The 10,212-nt window shown below is 38.0% G+C and overlaps 1 protein-coding gene across 1 annotated transcript; it reads right to left on the reverse strand.

The window, feature by feature from the left end:
* Nucleotides 1–4,042: 4,042 nt before the first annotated feature.
* Nucleotides 4,043–6,339, reverse strand: LOC309820725 (translin-associated protein X-like). The gene has a single exon (XM_082651665.1). It carries the CDS (start codon nucleotides 6,233–6,235, stop codon nucleotides 5,363–5,365), a length of 873 nt encoding a protein of 290 aa, XP_082507791.1. The 5' UTR covers nucleotides 6,236–6,339; the 3' UTR covers nucleotides 4,043–5,362.
* Between the last annotated feature and the right edge of the window lie 3,873 nt (nucleotides 6,340–10,212).

Here is a 10,212-nt window from a genome sequence, read left to right on the forward strand (position 1 = left end):
ATTTTCTTACAATTCTGGAAGCTAGATGTCTGAGATCAAGGTGTCAGACAGGGTTGATTTCTTCTGAGGTCTCTTTCTTTGGCTTCTCCCTGTGTCTTCATGTGGTCCTTTGTCTTTATTACTTGTTTTGGCTGAAAAATATTCCATTGTATGTGTATATCACACTTGTTAATCCATTCATCAGTTGATGGACATCTGAGTTGTTTCCATTTTTGGGCTATTGTAAACAAGGCTGCTGTGAACATTTGCATACAAGTCTTTGTGGGGACACATTTTTTTTGGAGAGGATTGTCAGATGATGTAGTAAATCTATGTTTAACATTTGAAGAAACTTCCAAACTCTTTTTTCAAAGTGGTTGCTGCATTTTAAATTCCCACCAGCGAGGCATCAAAGTTTCCATTTTGCTGCTTTCTCACCAGCAGTTGTTACCGTCTGTCTCCATCTGTAGCCATTTCAGTGGGAGAGAAGTGGTATTTTATTGTAGTTTTAATATCCATTTCCCTAATAACTAACGATATTAAGCATCTTTTCATAATATTGGCCATTCATATTTCTTCTTTGGCAAAATGTCTATTCAAATATTTTGCACATCTTTAATTGGATCATTTTCCAAGTTTCAGTTCTCTATGAATTCTGGATACAAGTCCCTGATCAGATAAATAAGTTGCAAATATTTTCTACCAATCTGTGGCTTATCTTTTCACTTTATTGATGGTCTCTTTTTGAAACACAGAATTTTTTAATTTTGATGAAGTCCAATTTATCATTTTATCACCTGTGCTTTTGGTGTTATATCTAAGAAATCTTTGCCCAACTCAAGATGTGATATTGTGATTTATAGTAAGAAATATATATTTGGTTTTTGTCTCTATTTCTGACACAGAGTTCTTGATAAGAGCATCTTTTTTTCCAATGAGGTGACTGGGTGGACTCGTGGATGGTTCCTGGATGGGGACTAGTCACCAGAAAGACCAAACCATAATTAGAAGTTTGGGATTTCCAGCCCCACCGCCAGTTCTCCAGAGAGGAGAAAGGGGCTAGAAATGGACTTAATAATTGATCATGCCTATGTGAGGCAGCCTCCGTAAAATCCCAATAGCATGGGGTTCAGATAGGTTCCAGGTTGGTGAATACATCCATGTACCAGGAGGGTGATGTACCACAACTCCACAGGGACAGAAGCTCCTGAGTTTGGGACACTTCCATACCTCACCTGATATATCTCTTCAGCTGGCAGATCATCTGTATCCTTTATCATATCCTTTATTGTATAATAACCAGTAAACATAAATACAGTTGACCTTTGGAAAACACAGGTTTGAACTGTGTGGGTCCACTTATATGAAGATTTTTTAAAGTAAACACTACTACAGTACTACAAGATCTGCAGTTGGTGTATGTGAAACCATAGATACAAAGGGCCAATTGTAAAGTTATACTCAGATTTTCAACTGTGCAGGGGTCACCACCCCCAGCTCCCACATTGCTCACTGTTTAACTGTGTTTCCCTGACTTCTGTGAGATGTTCTAGCAAATTAGTGAATCCAAGAGGTAGGAGGTCATGGTAACCTCTGATCTGCAGCCAAGTGGGATAGTTGTGGGGAAACTTGGGACCTATTACTTGTGATTGGCACCTGAATGGGGGGCAGTCTTGTGGGACTGAGCCCATAATCTATGGGATCTGAGATGCTATCTTCAGGTACACAGTGTCAGAACTGAGTTAAATTGTAGGACACTCAGCTGGTGTCACAGAATTTCTTAGTGTGGGGAAAACCCTCACACACCTGGTGTCAGAAGTGTTGTGAGTGTAATAGTAGTGTGACAGTAAAGAAGAAACACACAAGAGACCGGGTGAGGTTTTTCTTACACACAGGTCTCAAAGATTTATTCCTATATTTTTCTTCTAGGAACTTTATAGTTTTAGCTCTTACATGTAGGAATATGATCTACTTTGAGTTAATTTTTGTGTATTGTGTGAAGTAATGGTCCAAATTCATTCTTTTGTGTGTGGCTATCCCGTGGTACTAGCATCATTTATTGAAAAGACTGTCCTTTCCCCCATTGAATTGTGTTGGCACATTTGTCCAAAACTAATTAACCATAAATGTAAGGGTTTATTTCTGGAATCTCAATTCTGTTCCATTGGACTATGTGTCTTATGCCACTATCACTCTGCCTTAATTACCATGGCTTTGTAGTAAGTTTAAAAATTGGGAAATATATGTTCTTCAACTTTATTATTTTTTTAAGATTGTTTTAGCCATTCTTGGTTCCTTGCATTACCATGTGAATTTTAACATTAGTTTGTCAATTTGGAAAAAAAAAAAAAAAAAAGACCAGCTGGGATTTTGATAGGGATTGCATGGATTTGTAGAATCAACTTGGGAAATACTGCCATCTTAACAATATTAAGTCTTCCATCCATAGACATAAGATATCTTTCAATTTATTTGGGTCTTCCTTGGCTTTCGGTACCAATGTTTTGTGGTCTTCCGTGTACAAGTCTTGCACATCTTTCATTAAATGTGTTCCTATGTATTTTATTCTTTTTGTGGATAAGTGAATGAAATTGTTTTTCTTACTTTCATTTTCAGACTGTTCATTGCTGTTTTATAGAAATGCAATTAATTTTGGTATATATATCTATCCTGCAACATTCTTGAACTCCTTTTTAAGTTGTAGAAGCACACACACGTGTGTGCGTGCATGCATGTGTCTCTTAGGGTTTTTCTATATATAGGAACTTGTTCTATGTGAATAAAGACTGTTGTACTTATTTTCCAATCTGGATTTTTTTTTCCTTCTCTAGTCTCACTGGATAAAACCTCCAGCGCAATGTTGAATAGAAGCAATGAGAGTAGACTTCCTTCTCGTGTTCCTGATTTTAGGTCGAAAGTGTCTAGTATTTCACCACTAAGACCACCACGTATAATGTCACCTGTGGGTATTTTGTAAATACTCCTTATCAGGTTCAGGAAATTCCCTTCTATTCCTAGTTTATGAAGGGTTTTATTATGAGAGGGTGGTGGATTTTGTGAAACATTTTTATGCATCTGTTGTGATGATCATTTGCCCTTTATTCTATTATTATTGTGAATTATGTTCACTGAGTTTCAGATATTAAACCAACTTTGCATTCCTGGGGTAAATCCTACTTGGTCATGGCATATAATTATATATTTTGCCAGATTTGTTTTGCTTTTATTTTGTTTTTTTGTTTTGTTTTTGTTTGCGGTACACAGGCCTCTCACTGTTGTGGCCTCTCCCGCTGGGGAGCACAGGCTCTGGACGCGCAGGCTCAGCGGCCATGGCTCATGGGCCCAGCCACTCTGTGGCATGTGGGATCTTCCCAGACTGGGGCACGAACCCGTGTCCCCTGCATCGGCAGGTGGACTCTCAACCACTGCGCCATGAGGGAAGCCCTGCTTTTATTTTGTTGTTTTGGGTGATATGAAGAATATTGTTCTGTAGTTTTCTTTTCTTGTGATTTGTTTATCTGAGTGGTATCAGGATAATCCTGGCCTCACAGAATGAGTTGAAAAGTGTTCCCTCCCGCTCTATTTTCTGGAATAATTTTTTTAACTTTTTCTTTTCAAATAATTATACATTCACAGCAAAAATATATATACATACAGGAATATTCCATGTACCAGTTTCCCCAAATGGTGATGTGCACATGTGTGTGTGTGTATCTCTATGAGATTTTATCACACGTGTAGATTCACGTAACCAACACAACCAAGATTCAGAACTCTACCATCACCACAAGGCCTTCTAATGCTACTCTTTTTTTTTTTTTTTTTTTTTTGCGGTACTCGGGCCTCTCACTGTTGTGGCCTCTCCCACTGCGGAGCACAAGCTCCGGATGCACAGGCTCTGTGGCCATGGCTCATGGGCCCAGCCGCTCCGTGGCATGTGGGATCTTCCCAGACCAGGGCACGACCCCGTGTCCCCTGCATCGGCAGGTGGACTCTCAACCACTGCGCCACCAGGGAAGCCCTAATGCTACTCTTTTTTTTTTTTTTTTTTTTATTAGGCATGTATATATTTTATTTTCCTTTAGGTGATCATTTTTGGAAAATTATCCTTTCCAAGAATAAGCCCTTGCAAACAGAGCTGCTAATCTTTCCAAAAATAAAATCCAGTATCCAGATTCTCAAAACTCACAAAACCAAATGGAAATGTCTAGTTGTCAGCCAACAGTGCCATGCTCAAGTCAGCTTCACACCACAGTGAATGGTATAACTATTTTCAGTAGGCAAATTCCTAATATAACTAATTCCTAATATTCCTAAAATAACTAATTTCAGTAGGCAAATTCCAATTCTAAATATTAATAGTGAGACTACTTCTACTACTAGTGATACTACTTGCTATTCCCAACTGTGTTGACAACTGTCTTATTGCTGAATTGTACGTGATAAATCTTCTTTGGCAACTTTTCATACTATGCATTAACACAACTGGACAACTATAAAGATTTGGATTAACTTAATATTTCAGAATTTTCAAAACTTCATTATAATTATTTAGATGTAATTTCTGATAGATGTTAGAATAGGAAAGCCTCCAAACATGCCTAATTAAATATAATAACAACAACAAAAACTGCTAAATAATCACTACCTTTTCAGTTGTATGTGCAAGTATATAATTCAACTCAAACATCAGTGAAAATATTACAATGTTAGTGCCAATTCTCTATCAGACTTTCTGTGATAAAGGACAAAAATTAAATGTAGAAACTAACATCTGGGTACCTGTCAATTTTTCTGGAAGGCTGTTTCATATGCATTCAAAATGACCTAAAATTAGCCAGAACATAACATGAATTCTCACTACAATACCTCATGAAGTATACTGGTAATGTGATTTTAAACTCTTGGTCTATGAATTAAGCCTATTTTGGAGGCTTGGCACAATATTATCAAGAAATTTAAACAGGAAGCTCAAGTCCAGATGTATAACTAAATATATATTTTTTAAAAATCACCAACTTAAACTATAACTGTCTTTCACTAAATATTACCGCTCCAAAATTCACACACACTAAATTAAAACAGGTACGGCAGAAAGTGCACTCTGAAGCATGTTCACATTTACAAAGATAAATGATGAGGTTTAGCCAGCAAAAAGTCAAACAGGCATATAAGCAAACATCTGTATGCAAATTTTCACGAGTAAGATATAAGAAATGATTTGTTTCGGTAATTTTATGTACAGCCTGTATACAATTTAAAACAAGTACAACTGAAAACATTTCTAAAGCCACAATAAAGTCAAATGATATCCTAAATAACAGTCTTACAAATTGGTCTCTCTCAGGAGTTCTTAAGAGAAAGAAAACTGAGTTATGTTACTCTAAGAAATGCCCTCTTCTTGATCAATCATTTCTGTTTTAACTGAAAAGACATCTGCCAGCATGTGTTTTGGAATTTCTGAACCTCTGACTTTCAAGGCATAACAAGCATTCTCCACTTTGGCCAGACTTTGTTTCAAGGTATACAGCTTCTTAGAAACCTCATAAGGTCCAGTATTGCCAATGAATGAAAACCCATCATAAACCTGACGTAAAAACTGGCTCACTTTAAAGGGAGTGTCAATGTCCCCATTCCCGACACTGTTAATACACATTCGCATCAACTCTCCAGTTAAATCAGCCACTCCCAGAAGGTAATCAACAGGCGTGATTTTCAGTCTCCAGGTACCGCATTGCTTATCCTGTGCATCAGAAGAGGGAGTCTTATTTTCTTTCCCATTGTCTTCTGTTGAAAAAATCAATTGTTTATTAATTTCATCCATACTGATAAGTGATCGTGTTTTGATGAAGTGTTGAAAAGAGACAGCCTCCACATATTCCTGCAGTCCTGTAGTAATGGCTCTGTGGAACTGATGCATGTCTTCTCCTGAGAGCTCCTGGGCTACCTGCAATATCTTTTGTCTGACACCATCCAATTTAATTTCTGCTTCAGTCAGTATTTCGTCCATATAAGGAGCACTTGTAATCCTGTGGAGGAGACAAATTGTCCTTTTACTTTCAACAGTTATATCCCGACTAAGTTTCACAAGTCTCTCGTATTTGTCATGTCTTGCATCAAGTTCCTGTTGAAATGATTTGAAGGCCAACATCACAGGTGAAGAGGAATTAACATCCTTCCCTTCTCTTCTCTGGTTATGTGGGAAATTGTCGTGCTTCCTTTTCCTGAACCCTCCTGATCCTTCTTTGCTGCTCATGTCGTCACGGCCTACGGCGAGAAGAGACGACACTCCGCGCCTCGGGGCGTGCACGATGCGTACAGCAGCGGCCAAAGACCCCGAAGCGCTAACCTGCGCAGCCGGCCGACCCCTAATGCTACTCTTAATAACCACATCTACACTCACTGCTTCGAGAAGATTTTTAGTTATTATCAGTATTTCTTACAAGAAGATTTAGGTTTTCTGTTTCTTCTGGATTCAGTTCTGGTAACTTGTGTCTTTTATTCTAAGAATTTTCCATTTCATCTTAGTAGTCTAATCTGTTGGCATGAAGTTGTTTATACCACTCCCTTAAAATCCTTTTGATTTCTGTAAGGGTGGTGGTGATAGTCCCTCTTTCATTTCTGACTTTATCAATTTGTGTCTTCTCTCATTTTTCTTGATTAACATGGCTAAAGGTTTGTCCGTTTTTTAAAATGTTATCAAACTTTTGGTTTTATTAATTTTCCCTATGTTTTTCTGTTTCCTATTTAACTTACTCCCACTACCATCCTTATTAGTTCCTTCTTTCTGCTTACTTTGGTTTAGTTTCCTCTTCTTTTTCTAGTTTCTTAAGGTGGAAAGTTAGGTTATTGATTTGAGATTTCTAATATATGTGTTTTAAGCGGTACATTTTCCTCTAAATATGACTTTATCTGCATTTCATAAATTTGGTTTCTTGTGTTTTTTATTTAATTCAGCTCAATTTCTTATTTGTCAATTTCCTTTGTGATTCTACTCATTGGTCATTTGAAAGTGTGTTAATTTCCACATATATGTGGATTTCTCAAATTTCCTTATGCTGTTGACATCTATACATTAATTAATTTATTAAATTTATGAGAATTGTTTTATTGTATGGCATATGGTTTATCCTGGAGATTATCCCATGTATACTTGAGAAGAATTTGCATTCTGGTGTTGTTGGATGGAATATTTAATAGATGTCAGTTAGGTGTAGTTAACAGATAGTGTTGTTCAAATCTTCTACATTCTTGCTTATTTTCTAAGCAAATTTTCTAGTTGTCTTATTGATTATTGGGATTGGTATTGGAGTTCCAACAATTATTGTTGAATTGCTTGCCTCCCTTCAGTTTGGTCAGTTTTGCTTCATGTATTTCAGGGTTCTGTTGTGTTCATATATGTTTATAATTGTTATATTTCTTGATTGTGACTTTAATTGTAATAAATTTTCACGGTCTCTAGAAACATTTTTTGTCTTAACATTGATTTAACCTGATATTAATATAGGCTTTCCTGCTTTCTTTTTGTTACTGTTTGCATGATATATCTTTTTCTGTAATCTTACTGCTAATCTATTTGTATATTTGAATCAAAAGTGTCTCCTTTAGAACCCTCTAGCATGGTTATTGGGAATGTAAATTGATATAGCCACTATGGAAAACAGTATGGAGGTTCCTTAAAAAACTAAAAATAGAACTACCACAGGACCCAGCAATCCCACTACTGGGCATATACCCTGAGAAAAACATAATTCAAAAAGAGTCACGTACCACAGTGTTCATTGCAGCTCTATTTACAATAGCCAGGATATTGGAGCAACCTAAGTGTCCATCGACAGATGAACGAATAAAGATGTGGCACAGATATACAACAGAATATTACTCAGCCATAAAAAGAAATGAAATTGAGTTATTTGTAGTGAGGTGGATGGACCTAGAATCTGTCATACAGAGTGCAGTAAGTCAGAAAGAGAAAAACAAATACCGTATGTTAACACATATATATGGAATCTAAAAAAAAAAAAACGGTTCTGAAGAACCTAGGGGCAGGATAGGAATAAAGATGCAGATGTAGAGAATGGACTTGAGGACACGGGGAGGGGGAACGGTAAGCTGGGATGAAGTGAGAGAGTGGCGTGGACATACATACACTACCAAATATAAAACAGATAGCTAGTGGAAAGCAGCCACGTAGCACAGGAAGATTAGTTCGGTGCTTTGTGACCACCTAGAGGCGTGGGATAGGGAGGGTAGGAGGGAGACGCAAGAGGGAGAGGATATGGGGATATGTGTATACATACAGCTGATCCACTTTGTTATACAGCAAAAACTAACACAACATTGTAAAGCAATTATACTCCAATAAAGGTGTTTTAAAAAAAGTAACAAACTGACAAAACTTTAATTACAATGACTAAGAAAAAAGAGAGAAGACTCAAATTATTACAATCACAAATGAAAGTGGAGACATTAAATGACCTTACACATATAAATAAAAAGGATTCCAACAAATTCTGTGAACAATTATATGCCAACAACTTAGATACATGGATGAGCTGGAAACATTCTTAGAAACAGAAAAACTACTTAAATTGACTCAAGAAGAAATAGAAAACCTGAACAGACTTTTAAAAAAGCAAAGAGTTTGAGTCAGTAATCAAAAACTTCCCAATAAAAAAGCCCAGGACCAGATGTTTTCAATGATGAAAACTACCAAACATTTAAGGAAGAATTAACACTAATTATTTTCAAACTCTTCCAAAAAATAGACAAGGAAAGGCTTCCTAACTCATTCTATGAGGCCTGCATAACCCTGATAGCACAACAAGATAAAACCACTGAAAGACAAACCGCAGAACAGTATGCCTTATTAATATAGATACAAAATTCTCTACAAACTTTTAAGAACCATATCCAGAAGCTTATAAAATAATTACACATCATGACCAACTGGGAATTATCCTAGGAATGCAAGGGTGATTCAACATCCAAAAATCAATATAATATAACACATTAATAAAGTGAAGGAAAAAATACTTGATCATTTCAATGGATGAAGGAAAAGCATTAGACAAAATCTAAGAAACTTTCATGACAAAAATATGCAACAAACTAGGAATAAAAGGGAACTTCCTCAATATGATAAAGGTCATCTATAAAACCTCAGCTAAAATCATACTTAATGATGAAAGACTGGAGGGAGATCAAGATGGCAGCGTTAAGAGGACAGAGAGCTCACCTCTCCACTGCCCCAGCCCCAAACACATCAAAAATACATCTACATGTGGAAGAGTCCTCACTGAAAACTGGCAGAAGGACATCTGTACAACCAAGCTGTAAGAGAGATACACATGTAATCGGGTTGGAAGGAAAACATAGCAATTGGATTGGGACCTGTGCCCCTGGGATGGGACTCAGAGGAAAAGGGAAATTGCATGAGCAGACATGTGCCCTGGGGAGTGAGCAGGTCAAGCCACAGACTGGGTGTCCCATTCCTGGCATCCTAGATGGAGGAGACAAGTCCCCTTCACTGGTTGGAAGACCACTGCAATAAATAAAAGGGTGGAATAAGCCTGGACTCTGCTCATGAGGAGTGCAGGCATGCTGGCTGGCCCCCAAGGCAAGGCAAAGAGATATTCACAACAGAACGGCTTCACAACAGAACAGGGGTAGCATAGGCAGGGTGCAATGTTTAGCTATGAGAGACAAAGGGGGGTTGCACCTGAGACTGTGTCTGAATAGAGCCATAGATACCTACAAAGGCAGTGCATCAAACCTGTCTGTGCCCAGACCCAACTTGCTTTAGCACTCCCCTCCTCTGGGGCAAAAGTTCCAGTGCAAGGAGAGGGAAAAAAACACACACTTAAAGGGAACAGAGCCAGCTCAAGACTGACCCTTAGGGCTTCTGCTCCAGCAACTTGGGCTCAGACCCCTGACAGGGTGCTGGTGGCCACCGAGCAGAGAGGAAGTCCCACATCACACCGAGCTCCAGCTCTAGCAACTCCATCTCCAGCCTCACCCCCTACCATGGTGATAGTTGCCCACACACCCTGAGGAAAGATGTGACAGCCATCCACGTCAAAGCCAACCCTCCCACTAAAGGTATTAGGGACACACAGTTTGCATAGGGATGCTCCCACATAAGAATATCGCTTCAAGACTGAAACTGGTAACTGATTCATGCAATTCAGAAAATAAAAAGGCAGAGGAAATACTCTCAATTAAAAGATCAAG

The sequence above is a fragment of the Grampus griseus genome (genome assembly GCF_964374135.1).
Source record: "Grampus griseus genome assembly, chromosome: 3".
Taxonomy (NCBI): domain Eukaryota; kingdom Metazoa; phylum Chordata; class Mammalia; order Artiodactyla; family Delphinidae; genus Grampus; species Grampus griseus.

Bases quoted from the DNA above. Each gene is read 5' to 3' on its own strand.
- LOC309820725 (XM_082651665.1), bottom strand. From the start codon at position 6,235: ATGAGCAGCAAAGAAGGATCAGGAGGGTTCAGGAAAAGGAAGCACGAC.